This window comes from Megalobrama amblycephala, unplaced genomic scaffold (assembly GCF_018812025.1).
Source record: "Megalobrama amblycephala isolate DHTTF-2021 unplaced genomic scaffold, ASM1881202v1 scaffold415, whole genome shotgun sequence".
Lineage (NCBI taxonomy): Eukaryota > Metazoa > Chordata > Actinopteri > Cypriniformes > Xenocyprididae > Megalobrama > Megalobrama amblycephala.
In genome coordinates, this window is record NW_025953364.1 from 342,825 (window position 1) to 360,494 (window position 17,670).

Genomic DNA, 17,670 nt, shown 5'->3' on the forward strand with positions numbered 1-17,670 from the left:
GCAGTTCGGACATCTCTGGGGCCTGTATGCAAAGGCCGTGTTTCGCACTCAAAACGTTAACAGTCCATTCAGAATCGGAAAGCAAGCTGGCTGTGACTTGGAGGTGAAGTGCATATTTCTTCCGACCAACGCCGAATTTCCATAAAATTAAGGTAAATTGAAATATTATGTTGCCATAAAAATAACACTGCAGATTGTACAGTAGTCTGTATTTTTGGTTTGTGCTGTTTAATCTGATGTAGAATCTAACCAAAAGGAAAAACAGCGGGTTTGGTTTAGCTATAGGGCTGGACAATAATTCAGTATCAATATATCACAATATACTTTTATTCAATAACGGTGACATTATTTCACTTCAAATTCATCTGAGTCAATATCAGATTCAGAGTTTGGTTCCGTCCCGAACCCTTCCTCATGCTTTAAACATAAAAACATATTGCACATATTGCATAACACATACTTCAACATATTGCACTGTCCCCACCTTTTGCTCTAAGAATAAATTGGAACAAATCAAATCAAACTAAATGTGTAAGCAAACAGTCTCAAATGTTTTGGGCTTGTAAACATCATAATGTCGGTCTCCCCGGTCTCCCTGTGCATCTTGCTGGCTTCTATCGTTAGTTGTAGTGTTGCAGTTACAACTGCACTAGCAGCTAATACAAAATGAAGGATAAATATTGACTAAGGTTGAATTTTGTTTGCTTGCATAACCCAAAGAGCAAATATAGCTGCAGATATCTTATTATAAAAATATAAGAATTATTAAAACTCGTAAAATATTCTGACAAAGGAGCTAAATAAATGATAATTGTATAATAATAATATAATTACCTACATTTTAAGTATATGAAAGTAAAACAAGCACAGCCAATTTGATGGAGCTGAATTAATATCAGCCTTATGACTCCCAGGAACATCTGAGTGGTTTGGCATCATGAGCATCAACCGTGATGTTCCTGGGATAATGATGTGATGTGACCGTGGCGGGGAGAGGGCTGCAAGAGCCCTAAGAGAAAAAAGAACATCGACAACACAAACGCCATGACTGTTTTGGATGTATTTTTTGGAGAGATGTTTTGTTTTCTTTTTTTCAGACATTTTTAAAAAATATATATATTTTTTATTTATTTACCGGTACGTTGTAAAAATTTAAATTGTTAAAGATTATGTTTGTTGTTCAATGTATTATATAATGAGTGTATTTTGTATTGTATTTTTGGAGGGTTTTTTTCAGAGATTTTTTTTTAGTTTACCGTATGTTGTGACATTGTTTTTTAAAGATAATTTTTGTTGTTCAATTTAATATATTTCTTGCAGTTCAAAGCATCAAGTGTCTTGTATTTATCTTGTACTTACATTCATTCTTCGTTTTTAATTGTTCTTAGATTGTTTCCTTAAATGAATGGTTGGGCTTACCTTGCATGAATTGCCCAGTTAGGACCAACATAAGATCCTTACAGAGCCCACTTTAAGCCCATATGGGCATTCATGGTTGAATCCTGGTGCAAGCCCACTTTAAACCCCTTTAGGCAGGTGGGACCCAAATGGGTCTGACATGAATTGCCCGGTTAAGACCCACATAAGACCCTTACAGATCCCACTTAAAACCCACCTGGGCATCCACGGCTGGCCCCCATGTGGATCCTGGGTGCAAGCCCGCTTTAAACCCCTTCAGACTGGTGGGCCCCAAATGGGTCTGACATGAATTGCCCAGTTAAGACCCACATAAGACCCTTACAGATCCCACTTAAAACCCATCTGGGCATCCACGGCTGGCCCCCATGTGGATCCCGGTTGCAAACCCACTTTAAACCCCTTTGGGCAGGTGGGGCCCAAATGGGTTTGGCATGAATTGCCCAGTTAGGACCCACATAAGACTCTTACAGATCCCATTTAAAGCCCATCTGTGTAGCCATGTTGCAAAGCCCACTTTGGACCCCTTTGGGCAGGTGGGGCCCAAATGGGTCTGACATGAATTGCCCAATTAAGACCCATGCAGTACCCTTACAGGTCCCACTTTTAGTACGTCTGGGCTTCCACGGCTTGCCCCAATGTGGATCCCGGGTGCAAGCCCATAATGGGGCCCACATTTGCCGCCCATGAAGCCCTCATCTGGGCCCCACATGTCATTGCTGGCTGGGTGGTGATGTGGTTTCTCCACTGCATGGATCTTCATGTGTATCTTCAGGTGGTTTTTAAAAGAGAAACTCTTTCCACACTGATCACACGTGTGCCGCTTCTCTGTTGTGGATCTTCTCGTGTGTTTTCAGAGATGATGACTGACTGAATCTTTTGTTACACTGTGAACACTTGTAAGGTTTTTCTCCAGTGTGGATCCTCTCGTGTGGTTTCAGATGTGATGAATCACTGAATCTTTTGTCACAGTGTGAACACTTGTAAGGTTTTTCTCCAGTGTGGATCCTCTCATGTTTTTTCAGATGTTCTGACTGACTGAATCTCTTGTCACAGTGTGAACACTTGTGAGGTTTTTCTCCAGTGTGAATTCTCTGGTGCACTTTTAATTGGTTTGCTGTAGTAAAAGTCTTCTCACACTCAAAGCACACGTACTCTCTCACACCAGTGTGTATTTTCTCGTGTTGATATAAATATGGCAGCTGAGAAAAACTTTTTCCACACATAGAACATGAATATGGCTTCTCTTTTGTATGAATTTTCAGATGTGTCTTCAGGTTTGATGCCCAGCGAAACGTTTTGCCGCATTCATTACATTCGAACAGCTTCTCTCCGGTATGAACTGCACTGTGAATCTCAAGACTTTGTTTTGATGTAAAACTCTTCCCACATTGATCACATGTGAACGGCTTCTCTCCTGTATGAACTCTCATGTGAATCTCAAGATATTGTTTGGTTGAGAAACTCTTTCCACACTGAGTGCAGATTGTAGATTTCTTGTCTCTTTTCTTTAAAAATGTCTTTTTACTCTTTGAGTGACTCAAAGGTTTTTCTCCAGGTTTGACATGATGTTCCTCCTCCACTTCACTCAGTTCTTCACTCTCCTCCTTCACTTCCATCAGCAATGAAATTACAAAAAAAGTTAATATTCAGTATATTAAAGTGATTCAAAATGAGGATTATGAAGTGAAAGAACATAAAAGTGAATCTTTATGTACTGAAGTAGACAACTGCTATAAAATATTCTGATCACTTTGATGCCTTTTTATATATTTATTATATGTCCCTGAAACAATTATTATATTTAAAACATTATAGACAAATCACTGTTGTATTTGTCTGTAGTGTACTGTTTCTGTAGTAAGAACTATTAAATAACTTCTACATTTTATGAAAAATACAACTTTATCAGTAACTATAAATCAGCTTTTGCTTAGGTCAAGCTTAAAACCCTGTCAGCCATTCTGGAAAGTGAATTTACTTGATGCAGTTTGGTGTTTACTGATATTACTATTTTTTTTATTTTGAAACATGTCTAAAATGTTGGTTACATTGTTGCAAATTTTGAACCAGATATAAAATAAATGTAAAATAATCTGTATTTTGACCTGATGTTGACAATCAATTTGAACATTTTTCAAATCTCACTTTACTGACCATTTGTTGAATATTAGATTAAATGCATATCTAAATGTGTAGCTGAATCTTTCCAACATGAATGTTGTTCAGCATCATGAACGAATGAAGAATAAACACCAACCTCTTTGTTCTTCAGTATCTTCAGTGTGTTTCATTCTGCAGGGTTCTGGATCACTCATGTTCTCTCTGTCCTCTTTAATAAACTCCGTCTTTACTGGTTTCAGCTCTTCCTGATGCTCATCTGATGGGAATATTCCAGCATTTATTGATGCATTCCAGTGGGAGGAGCTTCACTGATGATGAATCCCAGTGTGGGAGGAGCTGATCTGCCAAAATAAAAATATATCAGTTATGGGGTTTGTTTTATATATATAAATGATAACAGAATATAATGTAGCAAAATTATTCCAAATATGGATAATGGTAAGAAAAACAGTTAAAAGCACAAAGACAAAAATAATTGTTCATATTTGAGGTCCACAAATCCTCTCAGTCTATTGACAGCAATGAAATGAGCTTTAAGTGTCAATTTACAGCAGATCTGAAGACATCAGCATAATAAATGAGGTGAAAACAGGAACTATTGACATGAAATAAAAAGTGTTTTCAGCAGTTTCTCTGTTAATATTGATGATCCTCAGACTATCAACACTCATTCAACAAGACATTCACATCATCTCACTTTATTCTGAGTGTTTGCTGTTAGAAACTGATTATTGGAGTCAGGATATATGAGAAAAGACCATAAAATTGCTCTACTGAAAGTCAATACTGTTATTTCTCACAACATGACATGGATAAAACACCAATAATACAAAAACAAACACTAATGACACTCATCTTCATCAACCACTGCTGCTTAATAACTATGAATTAACTATAACTATGAAACATGGTTTGATTTTATGATAAGATTCATTGTAATAATAAAGTAAAATAAAGTTAAAGTAATTAGATCTTTAACATGTAACAGTTTTATGTGCAGAAACTGAAAACTCTCCCCGTCTCAGACTCACAAATCCTGCTGGAAAGATCTCACTTCAAAAACTTAAGAAATTTTAGATTTCTACTTAAACTATTTGCAATTTTTGTAAAGCTTTCATTCACTGTATGGACATCATTGCATAAGGAACTACTTTGTCACTTTCTGGAACATGTTTTTTATTAATATGGTCATTCATCTAAAACTATTATAAAGGTTTTGCTTTTAATTTAGTATGATGTTGTTATTAAACAGTGTTTAGTTTTGTTTCTGAATGAAATCGGGTGAATCAATGATTTAGTGGTGCACTCATAAAGAGAGCCATTTACTTCTTTCCTGAATGAATCAGCCGTTTGAATGAATTGAATGATTGGAAAGGACTCAATAACTCACTCATTTAGACATTTACTTCCACCTACTGGCAGTTTTAGATTCTTTTTTAGAGTACAAATTTCCATATTAATAATTAATAATTATCATTTACTCACCCTCATGTTGAATCAAATGAAATATTTAAAGCTACTTTTTGTCTCTTATATGATCTATTGGGGATAATTTCTCAGCCAAATTTGACATGCGATTAAATTGTGATTAATTAATCACCACATTGTGCAATTAATCAGATTAATTTATCTAAAACTAAATGTTTTGTTTTTATTTGGTAAAATGTTTAGCAGTAGTGGTTGTTGAAGATGAGTGCCATTAGTGTTTGTTTTTGTATTATTTGTGTCACATTGTGAGAAATAACAGTATTGTCTTTCAATAGAGCAGTTTTATAGTTTTTTCTCATATATTTTCAGACTCCATAATCAGTTTCTAACAGCAAACACTCCGAATAAAGTGAGATGATCTGAATGTCTTGTTGAATGAGTGTTGATAGTCTGAGGATCATCAATATTAACAGAGAAACTGCTGAAAACACTCTTTATTTCATGTCAATAGTTCCTGTTTTCACCTCATTTATTATGCTGATGTCTTCAGATCTGCTGTAAATTGACACTTAAAGCTCATTTCATTACTCTCAACAGACTGAGGGGATTTGTTGACTACAAATATGAACAATTATTTTTGTCTTTATGTGTAGAACTGTTTTTCAGTTCTTTACTACTTTTCTAGATATTTGTCAATATTTTAATGGAGAAACAGAATTAAGTTCTGAATTAGCATCAGATGCTTTACGATAGACCGATATAAATTCTGAATGCATTTAGTTTGTGGGTGAAATACAAAAAGGGTTAATATAGCAAAAAAGAAAAAAAAGCATATTTCAGACATATTTAGAACAAGAATCATTTGACAACATTCAAACACTGTATTGAAGGATCACAGTGAAGCCCAAAATACTATTTAATTGTCATTTTAAATCTTTATTCTTTGCCACTTTCCTTCAAACCACCAGGTTTCACTCAGTTGTCAGCAAGAAGTTTTTAATCATTTAAAATATAATGAAATTTAGTATGATCTCTTTTTCTTTTATATATTTTTATTAAGTACAGATCAAAATAACTGATTCCTTTTTGCATTAAATATATCTGTTACACTAAATGATGATGGGACATTAAAATATTTTATTTTCACAAAAGTAATTTGAAACATTAAACAGACACATTTCATTTAGTGGGTTTTCTATGTAAAATCTCTTTTGTACATTTCATTTGATACAGACACTAGAGTTTGATGATTTTAACCTTATAAAAACAAACACAGTTACTGATTTATTTTTGATTTGGGCAGATCAGCTCCTCCAGCCAATCTGCTGTTCAGTCAACAAAGCCCCGCCCACTGCAATTTACTTAATGAAGCTCCTTCCTTAGCAGTCACATCATCCGTGAAGCTCCTCCCACTGCAGTTCATCAATAAATGCTGGAATATTCCCATCAGACGAGCATCAGAGCATCAGGAAGAGCTGAAAACTGCAAAGAACATGAGTGATCCAGAACCCTGCAGAATGAAACACACTGAAGATACTGAAGAACAAAGAGGTTGGTGTTTATTCTTCATTCATTCATGATGCTGAACAACATTCATGTTAGAAAGATTCAAGCACTTCTGCACATTTAGAGAAACAGTTAAACTATGAAATTAAACAATGTTATTTTCTAACAAAAGATCAGTAAACGGAGGTTTGAGAAACTTTCATATTGATTGTCAACATCAGATCAAACTAAATATTTTACATTTTCATACCCGGTTCTCAATTTGCAATTGTGTTACCAGAATTTAGTCATTTTCAATAGTTTTCAACACTGTTCAACTGTCCAGAATGGTTGACAGGATTCTGAGTGTAACTTGAGCAAAATCTCTTCTTACAGTAACAGCCGAAACCTAAAATTGTGGTAATTTTGGTGACATATGATGGTATAAAAACATCAAAACAGCAATATCAATAGCCAATATATGGCTGTAGTACACAACGACTGCATATAGGCTGAAATATAGGCTGAAACTTAATTTAACGTAATTTTAACCACAATTTTAGGTTTTGGCTACCTGAACTTGCTGGAATTATTTTTTACTTAAGTAATATAACATAAAAATAAGTTTATTTTACATAAAAAATATACCTCAGTCAGGTATACATTTCTTATGCTTAGATTTATGCTTTGAGCAATTGATGTTATGTATTTCTTATTTTTAAATTGTCTTCTAAATGTCTAATTGTGTAACTGGCATGATACATTTTTACCTGTCAAATAAAATGTTATACTTTATTCATTCAGAACTCTGCATCAAAATGAGCTGAATATTTTAAAGCAGTTGTCTATCACAGGAAGTCTCAATTTTATGACCTTTCACTTCATATTTCTCTCTTTAAATTATTTTGATCATTATTTTGAAATTTAAATGACTTTCTTTCATTTCAGAGCTGATGGAAGTGAGCGAAGTGGAGGAGGAACATCATGACAAACCTGGAGAAAAACCTTTGAGTCACTCAAAGACTGAAAAGACATTTTTAAAGAAAAGAGACAAGAAATCTACAACCTGCACTCAGTGTGGAAAGAGTTTCTCAAAGAAACAACATCTTGAGCTTCACATGAGAGTTCATACAGGAGAGAAGCCGTTCACATGTGATCAATGTGGAAAGAGTTTCTCAACCAAACAAAATCTTCAGGTTCACATGAGAGTTCATACAGGAGAGAAGCTGTTCACATGTGATCAGTGTGGGAAGAGTTTCACACAAAGAGGAAATCTTAAGGAACACATGAGAGTTCACACTGGAGAGAAGCCACACACATGTGATCAGTGTGGGAAGAGTTTCACACAAAAAGGATATCTTAAGGTTCACATGAGAGTTCACACTGGAGAGAAGCCACACACATGTGATCAGTGTGGGAAGAGCTGCACGCGATCATCAAACCTTAAAGAACACATGAGGAACCACACCGGAGAGAGACCGTTCACATGTCATCAGTGTGGCAAAACATTTAGTTGGGAATCAACCTTCAAGAAACACCTGAGAGTTCATACAAAAGAGAAGCCACATTCATGTTCTGTGTGTGGAAAGAGTTTTTCACAGCTGTCATATTTAAATGAACATGAGAAAATACACACTGGTGTGAGAGAGTACATGTGCTTTGAGTGTGAGAAGACTTTTACTACAGCAAACCATTTAAAACAGCACCAGAGAATTCACACTGGAGAAAAACCTTACAGGTGTTCACAGTGTGACAAGAGATTCAGTCAGTCAGTAAATCTGAAAACACATGAGAGGATCCACACCGGAGAAAAACCTTACAAGTGTTCACAGTGTGACAAGAGATTCATTCAGTCATCATCTCTGAAAAAGCATGAGAAGATCCACAGCAGAGAGAAGCAGCACACGTGTGATCAGTGTGGAAAGAGTTTCTCTTTTGAAAATCAGCTGAAGATACACATGAAGATCCATGCAGTGGAGAAACCACATCACCACAGTCTGAAATCACGATAAGTAGTTCATCTTTGTGCTCAGCAACAGTGTCTCTTCTGTCTAAGTTTAACAGTCAGATATCTCCACATATAGTTGGCGCTGTTGCTCTGTGGCTGCTGTTGAATTATCCAGATTGTGGATGAGGAGAGACCCCGACATGCCTCATTCATTCATTTATTCATAGTTAGCCGTTTTTCAATATGTGTTCTTGTCTGTACTTGTGTGAAACATCATCAGTCTCTGCCCAAGTACTGTTCCAATTCAAAGTGCACATCTAGCTAAGTACAGTTCAAATCCCAGTATGTGTTGTTGATCCACCATTTTATCGAGGATGCATCGAGAGGTGACTTGTGCGGACTTGAGACAGCCAGCTATCCCAGAATGCATCGCACACTAACCAGCAAGCGTCAATAGTAAAACAGAAAACCTGTGTAATTCAAACATAACTACAGTTATTATGTCATATGTAGTTTAAAGAGTTTTTCAGGTAAGAATATACTGGTTTAAAGCTCAAATTTGTGGTTTATTTTTAAAAGTAGTGCCTATTTGGAGTTTGGGTGCTCATGTACCCCGCCGAGAACAGCCTAACCTCGGCTAATCCTTCTGAAATTTGTCACTGGTTCTGGTGTTTCTGTAGTGGTTAAACATGAGATATAATTAATCTTTTGTAATTTTAACAGGTGATCTTTGGTCTCATGAATCTATAATTTGAACTAAAAGTGAAATCTCATAACTTTATATAGTTAGGCATTATAGTTTATTGTTGTGGCCTACTTGAGCACTGACTTTGTATGTTTGACTGAATCGTTTGCTTTATTTTTTATTGTAGCTGCTTGTACTTCCATAATGGCTATTATTGACCATTAAAACTGACATTTAACAAAAAGAGTCAGGGTTGTGTTTTATATTTGAAGTGTTACAAGCTCTCCTAGTCTATGGTTGGGAGACAGTAAACAAGATTAAGTTAAATTAGAAAGAGAAACAAAACCAAAGAACATGGTGGTTTTCTTTCAGTCCTCTGCCCCAGAAATGTGAATGAGCCACTCATTTATATAAAATTTATTTTAATTATGCAGGGAAAATGGAAGCAAACAGTTGTCCAAAACAACAAACAAAAGAATTACTAACTGTTAGAATGAAAACTAAATGACATATGCAGGTAAAAGAAATACACAACATAGGCTTCTCTCCCTGGCTAACCAAAAACAGGCATAAACATTACAAAAGAAAAGTGGCACCCCCTCCAACAGCTCCCTTTAACATAAAATGTATTTAATATAAGAAAATACAATAACTTTTAGTTACCAAAACAATGTTAGAAAGAAAAAAAGAAACCACTTCCTGGTAACGATAGGCCTCAGGGACAAGTTTGTATGCTAGTAACACTGCAGACTTGACCATGTCATAGTCAAAAGAGCTTTCTATAGGTAGAGATGAGCAAACTTCCTTTTCCTGTAAGGCTACACTGGAGTAATAAAGCCCACATATCCTTCGGCCACCTTAATTTATTAGCAACACATTTGAATGCAACAAAGTAAGAGTCGACTTCTGTTTCTCTGAATGGAGGCACAAGTCTTATATACTTACTGGCGTTGAAACTATCACTAGAGGGTGCATGCGAAAAATCCTCAGTGTCTGTACTACCAGCAGTAAGGGTGACCGATGTAGGTCTAGTATGTGGAATTGGAACTGGCTTTACTGTCAAATGCTGTGCTTCCAAATCCAATTTATGTAACTGGATATCTCTATCAGCCTGCCTCTCCACTACTCTAAGCTTTGTCATTTCCGCCTCACAATCCTGTTTTTTAATCAAAAGATCCAATTCCTTTAACTTCAACACAATCTTTGGATCTTGAGACATAACAGAGTCAGAGTTGGTATTCGCATCTTCAGCCTCAAATGATGCTTCAGACTGAACTTCAACACCTTCCTCCGACTCTCTAGGCAAAATACCCGCATTTACTAATTTCTCAAACAAGTCATCCTTAAGTACTTGCTTTGTGACCTCTTTCTTAACAGAAATATCAAAGAATTCTACTATCACAACGATTAAAGGCTTCAATTGTAGGAGAAAGAGTAAATGCGGTAAAATCAAACTCCAAAATAAATACCACTGCTACAAATACTTACAATACTTTCCTCCACAGCTACAGTCGAAAACAGGTCAAACAATCTTTAGAGAAAAAGAGTACTTACCACCAGCCAATTACTGGACAGATAAGCCCCCACTTGTTACAAGCTCTCACAGTCTAGGGTTGGGAGACAGTAACAGGGTTAAATTAAATTAGAAACAAAAACAAAACCAAAGAATGTGCCTGGGGGCACATTGGGGGGCATGTTCAGCTGCCTTGGGGGCGCGTTAAGAAAGGGGCCGCACACGGACGGCTCGACGAGCGGTTCCTTTCTGTCAATAGCTCTGCAGCCCAGAGAGCCTTCCATTCCTTCCTGATCTCCATTTTTGAGATCGGGAGGGCATGGAAAAACCCTAGCCGTTCAGGGGTGCGTTTCCCAAAGCGAACTATGGTCGCAAGTTCCGTCGTTACCAATAGAGTTCAATGGGACTTGCGACCATGGTTTACCAACGATGCTTTCGGGAAACTCACCCAAGATCTGAATCTGGGCCCAGACAGACGGGATTTTTGTGATCAGTCCCCCAGCTGCAATTTACATCTGCCCTCTCCTCTTCTTCTTCCACCTCCTATATATATATATATATATATATATATATATATATATATATATATATATATTTTTTTATTCATGTAACATGCTCAGATTCTTTTTACAGTCAGATTGATGGCTGGGCCCATAGTGATTATGTTTCTAACGGCCCGCTTTTGATAATGAGAGCCTCTTTTAGGCTGAAAAGAACCCTAAATTCCATCCTTTCATGTGGAAAATGAGAAATCTTCGGTCTTCGAGCCGCAGAAAAGGAAGCTGGGTCTATATTTTATGTTTTAAAATGGCCAGAGGTCCAGTATGGCTGCTCAGGTGCCTCCTCCTTCTTGGAGCAAGTCACAGAGACGGCAGGACTCGAAGAGAAAGAAGCAGGTTTTAAGGGAGGTGATCAATCGCAGATGCCAGCACCATCTGTAATTGATTACCTCTCATTGTGAGGGCGATTTTACACCTGCCCTCGCCACTTCTTCCTCCGCCTCCTGGGTTTTGACTCATTTAACATACTCAGGCGCTCCTTAAACAGTCAGGCTGATGGCTAGGCCCTTGATGAATATTTTTCTAAGGGCCCGCATTCTGGCTTGATAATAAAAGAGGCTCTTTTAGGCTTCAAAGAACCCTAGATTCCATCCTCCTTTGTGAAAGAAAAGGAAAAGAGGAGTCTTTGGCCACAGGAAGGTAAGCTAGGTCTATATTTATGTTTCTAAATATGTTGACCTTGTGCTCCTGTACATTTTTTCCTGAGTATGTAGTCGGAAAAAGTAAGGGGTTTTTGGGCAAACTGAAGTTTGAAGTTTGAGTTAGCACTCGTCAGTTCAGTTACTATTTATGTCTAGTGTCGGCCTTAATCGGCCGCCTGACATTGTTTGCTTGTTGATCTTCACTTTATTTCCTCTTATTCAGTGGAATTCAGAGGTGAAGCCCAGGCATTGCTATGCTTCGTGTGGCCCTGTAGGCCTACAGCTTAGTGGCCCAGGCTAGGACTAGGTTTAGGTGTTTATTATTATAAATCACCCTTTGTATTATTATCCCTTGGTAGGTTGTATAGTTCCTAGTTCTGGCCTCCTCCTGAGGGAGTTGTTAGGCCTTATGCCCATTTCCCCTTGTTTATTGTGTAGGTGCAATGGCTGAGGTTAGCAGCTAAGGTAGTAGGCTGTTATGAGCCTCCTTGATGCAGTGGTCTCAGGTGGTTGGCCCTTATCTTTGCGTAGATAAGTGTGTGCAGTGAAATAATATGTTATAGGCCCTAGTATAAGCCAAAATATGCTAGGCCCCACTCTCTAGAACTTAATTCATGCTATGAATTTGTCTTTCCCCTGAGCCTTTTGAATTAACATTCAAATTTGGGTTACAGTGCTAGCTTTTTTGCCTCCATTCTCTGGGGTTCAGAACAGATCTAGAATTCTGTTTGGTGAGAGCATTTATCCTTTACAGGATAGCACTTATTTGCAAAGCGTTATGTTTGCTTTGGGTTCTGGCTGTTGCCCTACATGTATGTGAGCTTTTCTCTAGTGCTGCCACAGTTTAGCACCTGTTCTCGTAATAGTAGACTTGTGTTAGCCTCTATTTAAAAGCATGGTGACTACTGTACTCCCCAGTTAGGGTTTGTGGTGTTTCACTGAGTGCATCACCTGTTGGAGTGCACAGTCAGGTTGAGTGTAGAGAACCTCGCTTTCAGTTTGGTTTCTGTTAGCTCCCGCTAGCTTAAACATTGCCACAACAGTTATATTGCTTATAACTGTAGGAGCTGTAGGCCTCCTTCTAGTTTAGCAGCTTGTGTTTACAAGTGTTGTTAGTATATGGTCATGAGTTTTGCTCACTTAGTTTAGCACTGCAACAGGTCTATGCTCGCGTCTGTTTGAGGTAGTAGGCAATTTGTAGGCCTCCCTTAGACCATGATAGCATTTCATTGTGCCCCTGTAATTGTGTAAATTCTGGTACATTGCCGGTTGGAATTTGTAGATTTAGCTCAGGTTGTGTTAAGCTAGTTTTCCACAACTGTTTGTTGGGTTTAGAGCTGGTCCCCTTTGAGCTTGGTCCCCTTTATAACCACTAGCTGGCGCCATGTGTTGTTGAAGTTGTAGGGCTCCTTTTATTTTACGTGTTGTTGAAGCTGTAGGCCTCCTTTCAGATTACTTGTTGGCACAGTTCTGTGTTGGTTTTGTTGTATAAGCCCATCACCGCCACTGGCCACGACTGCTTCTACTAAGAGTAGGCCCTAGATAAGGCCTCTCTCAGAGTATTATACTGACGCCATGTGTCTGTCTGAAGTTGTAGGCCTGTTTTTGGGCCTCTTTTAGATCATGATGGCATATGTTGTACTCCTCTTGCTTTAAAGAGTAAAAGGTGCTTTTACTGAGTACACTGCTTGTTGGATTGTATTAGGTGGACTGTTATGTGGGCACTTTACAGTCTTATCTGCTGTTGCTGTTGTGTGGTTGTTTCTTGCTCCCATCAAGATCGGTGTTCAAGGTGAGTGGCCTTGACAGGCCGCCCTTGGATTTTTCCCACTCCCACTTCTGGGGTTGTGACTTAAGCAGAATAACATGTATGAGTTTCTATTCCACATAGACCTATTGTCATGTTGTAGATCCTAGGATTGAGCAGATTCTGCTTCCTGCTTCGCTACTGTTCGGACGCTCTTGCTTACAGCTCTGCGCTCTGCTCTATTGCTTTTATATTTTATCTCCTAATTTTTACTAAAGCAAATAGGCACAGTGCTCAAACGACAAATCTTGGCACCAACAATCTTTTTAACTGGAAGAATTGCTACAAAAAAGGGGAATTTTTATCCAACCAGCCTCCCACTGACGGCAGCCATCAGCTTACTTTCCGGAGAAGGGAAAACACAGCTGCCTACATCCAAAAGGATTAGAAATAATATGCCTCCACTGGTTGAAGAATCTACCTGCTGCACAAACTGCCACAGACTTTTACAAAGTATTGCAGTTCTTGAAACAAAGTTACTTGCGGGACTACCAAACCAGAAGGAACACACAACAGAGCTTCATCATGGACGTCCTCAGCACACAGTCGGTGAGTCCCATGAATCTAATGCCCCTAAACAGACCGTACTGAGTGCCGAAATTGATCAACATATTAATCGATGCCACACACAGGGAGCGAGACCCAAAGGCACTCGAGGAATCAGATTGTCACGAGTATCACATATTAATGCAGTAGCATCCTCTACCCCAAACAATAGCTCCCTACCACCGCCAATACATCTGGAGAACAGATTTGAAGTGTTAATGAATGTGGGTGAGGAATCCCCAAACATGATCGGACACAGATCAAATCAGCCAGCAGCTAACACCGATGCTAACTGCCGCTCAAGGCTGAACAGTCAGCGGCACTAAGCTCAGAGAGCAGCCGAGCCCAGGACTCTGATAGTGGGTGACTCTATTATCAGAAACATTAGCAGTAGGGATACAACTACATGCTGCCTTCCACAAGCAACAGTTTCTGATGTAAACAGGGAACGTAAGAGCATTCTGATGAAATATAAGACTGCAAATCGACTAATCATCCATGTGGGGAAGAATGATATTCGGAAGGAGCAGTCAGAACTCCTTATGAGGGATTTCAATTAACTTTTTGAAATGCTTAAAAGACTAAAAGTTCAGTCGTTCATCAGTGGACCACTCCCAGCAAGAGGAACAAATAGATTTACACAGTTGCTTGGTCTTAACACATGGCTGCAAAAAACCTGCAACTTAAAAGGACTGAATTTCATCGACAACTTCAATCTGTTCTGGAGTCAGAGACAACTGTTCACTCATGATGGCCTGCACCCAAACAAACTGGGCTCAAGAGTGCTAAAGGACAATATCTACTTCTCCCTCCATCATCCTTCAGCAGTGTGTGCCAATCTGAATGGCACAAACACACCTGGACAGAGTACAACTGACCACAGGACTTCATTTCAGCACCTGAATGGACATGCGGCTGACACATCCCACAAGGTCTATGATAACACCACGCAGCCACAACAACCACTGCTCAAGGACACAATCCTGACTGAGCCCTGCCCACAGAGCTTACCGAGAGACAGTGACGTGTTAGAACTGCTCCAAGATTCAGCACCCAAGGATGACTTTCGGGAAAACAGCCAGGGAAGCCAGGACAACATATTACAGCCTCCGGTAACACCAGAGCAACAGCCCCTCTCACCGGACACGTTATCCCTTTCTCCAGCATCCCCTCTTCTGTGCTTCTCCGAGGAAATGGAGGAACTGGTGTATGCTGGAACCAAACTCTCCCACTCTTTTGCTGCGAGCCCCCAGATATCAACAAAAAAGCGCCAAGCCCCGAAACCACCAAAGCTTGTGGGCCCAGCTCGCCCTCCCCCTCCTCCTGCGAGAGCTCTTCGGCCCCTGCCACAACGCCAGGGCCCTCAACCTCCTCCATCTGTTCTAGGTGAACCAAAAACAACCGATAACAGCTCTCAGTGATGTGTGTCGGGTCCCCGCTATGATAACAGTGACTTAATCAAATGTTTACAGAACAAGTGGGAAACCAGTGTGCCTGTAGCTTTCTCTATTTCTGTTTTATTACGTGAAAAAAAGCCTTTTCAAACCGTTTGGCAAACCCATTTAATCTGCTACCTATTACACGTCAAACTAAGATTACTGTAGAGACAGAAAGTAAGACTGTTAAGTTAGCACTTTTAAACATCCGCTCACTTAAAAATAAATCACTTCTAGTCAATGACTTAATAACCACAAACAACCTAGATTTTATTCTTCTAAATGAAACATGGCTTGAAGACAGCTGACAGTGCAACAATCCTGAATGAAACGGCCCCTCCTAACTTTAATTTTATGAGTGTCTGCAGAGCTGTTAGGAGAGGTGGAGGTGTTGCTGCTCTATTTAAAGATGTCTATCAATGCAAGCAAGTGTCATTTGGTGATTACTTGTCTTTTGAATACTTGGGTATTGTGTTAAAAGGTGCTCCTCGCATTCTACTTATAGTTATCTACAGGCCTCCAAAATACTCTCCAGCCTTTGTGGAGGACTTTACAGAACTGTTATCAGCAATTTCCTCTGAGTTTGACTGTTTTGCTATTACTGGGGACTTTAACATCCACATAGAAAATGCAGAATCCAATATGGCAAAAGAAATCACAACTGTTTTTAATACTTTTGATCTGACTCAACATGTACATGGACCTACACACAATCGTGGACACACTCTAGATTTAATTATTAGTAAGGGTCTAAACATTTCATCCATTGTCATTAAGGATGTAGCGCTATCTGATCATTTCTGTATTTTCTTTGATTTATTGATCTCTCTGACTGTTGAAGCTAGATCTATCTCGGTCAAAAAGCGATGCTTAAATGAGAATACTAGTGCACTGATTATGAAGGCTATATCTTTAACACCAAGCATATCTGCAGACTGTTGATTTTCTCCTTGATTCTTTTAACTCAAAAGTACAGAATGTTATTGATAACATTGCTCCTGTGAAAGTCAGGAAGAAAAGTGGCAGACAAAAAGCACCATGGAGAAACTCAACAGCAGTGCAAAATATGAAAAGACAATGCAGAAAAGCTGAGCACATGTGGCGAAAGACAAAACTTGAAATCCATTATAACACCTATAAAGATATTCTTCATGCTTTCAATGTGGAATTAGGCAAAGCTAGACAGACCTTCTTCTCAAATATTATGAACAAAAACTTAAACAACACCGCACTCTTTTTGCTACTGTAGAGAGACTAACAAACCCCCCAAGTCAGATTCCCAGTGAAATGCTCTCAGACAGCAAATGCTGTGAGTTTGCTTCCTTCTTCTCTGAGAAAATTAATAATATCAGAAAGGCTGTGGTATCGCCTTCGGCCTGTCAGGATCAAAATCCTGATAGCCCGAATCCGAACAGAATGTGTTCTGCTGACAGACCCTTATGCAGACCAACTGAACTTAGAATTGATATGAATGCTTTGATTCAACAAGGAGTCCAAAGACAACAAGCAAAGCTCTTCCGGAAGATGGAGAAGAAGGCGTCGCAAGCGAAGAGTTGCTACCCTTGGCCAACATCGTATCAGCCCTACAGCCAAGGAAATAATTAAGTTGCTTAGACAACAACAGAGAATTAATGTTAAATTGATTTCATTGATTAAAAAATCTTTTGCTTTGAATAACTTTCATGCTGATCTAACTTGCATCACAGGAGGACTTGCAACACTCTTGTCTAGCAAGGTGCCTGCAAATTCTCCTGTGTCTGACTGAATTTCCTGTTGTGGTTTTTGAACATTGGGGCCAGGTATGAGTTGAAAGGGTTATAATTTTAGCAGAATAAAGGTTACTCGCTTTTTGCTGCACTTAGGCGTTGCGCTTGTTGCAACCAATATGTAATCCTCGCTTTGTATTTTAGGAAAGTGTGAAAACCGCTAACGGTTTAGACGTAGTAGGAAAATACCTTAAGACGAGGAAAAAACCTATATGTTATCTTATGCTTGCTATAGGAGTATAGAGGTTAACAGGAATCTGTGGGGCGTAGGTGTGTTTCCTTTACTATAGCTCAAGTTTTGTTTTTTTCTTACAA

At 38.7% G+C, this 17,670-nt stretch overlaps 2 protein-coding genes across 2 annotated transcripts; one reads left to right on the forward strand and one right to left on the reverse strand.

Moving 5' to 3' along the window:
- Positions 1-1,890: 1,890 nt before the first annotated feature.
- LOC125261441 (zinc finger protein 239-like) lies at positions 1,891-7,488 on the reverse strand. Its single transcript, XM_048179989.1, has 2 exons — positions 7,447-7,488; positions 1,891-2,924 (listed from the first exon to the last, which is right to left on the reverse strand). The coding sequence occupies exons 1-2, from the start codon at positions 7,486-7,488 to the stop codon at positions 2,226-2,228; spliced, it is 741 nt and encodes a 246-aa protein (XP_048035946.1). The 3' UTR covers positions 1,891-2,225.
- Positions 7,489-7,523: 35 nt separating this feature from the next.
- Positions 7,524-10,397, forward strand: LOC125261459 (gastrula zinc finger protein XlCGF7.1-like; the record flags this gene model as incomplete). Its single annotated transcript, XM_048180022.1, has 1 exon — positions 7,524-10,397. A coding segment is annotated over one exon (942 nt), but the record flags the coding sequence as incomplete, so codon positions are not given.
- Between the last annotated feature and the right edge of the window lie 7,273 nt (positions 10,398-17,670).

Excerpts from the sequence above, each read along its gene's own strand:
- LOC125261441 (XM_048179989.1), bottom strand. The coding sequence starts at position 7,488 with ATGTCTTTTCAGTCTTTGAGTGACTCAAAGGTTTTTCTCCAG. Across the intron at positions 2,925-7,446 it reads ACTCAAAGGTTTTTCTCCAG|AAAAGAGACAAGAAATCTAC; the intron begins GTTTGTCATGAT and ends ACATTTTTAAAG.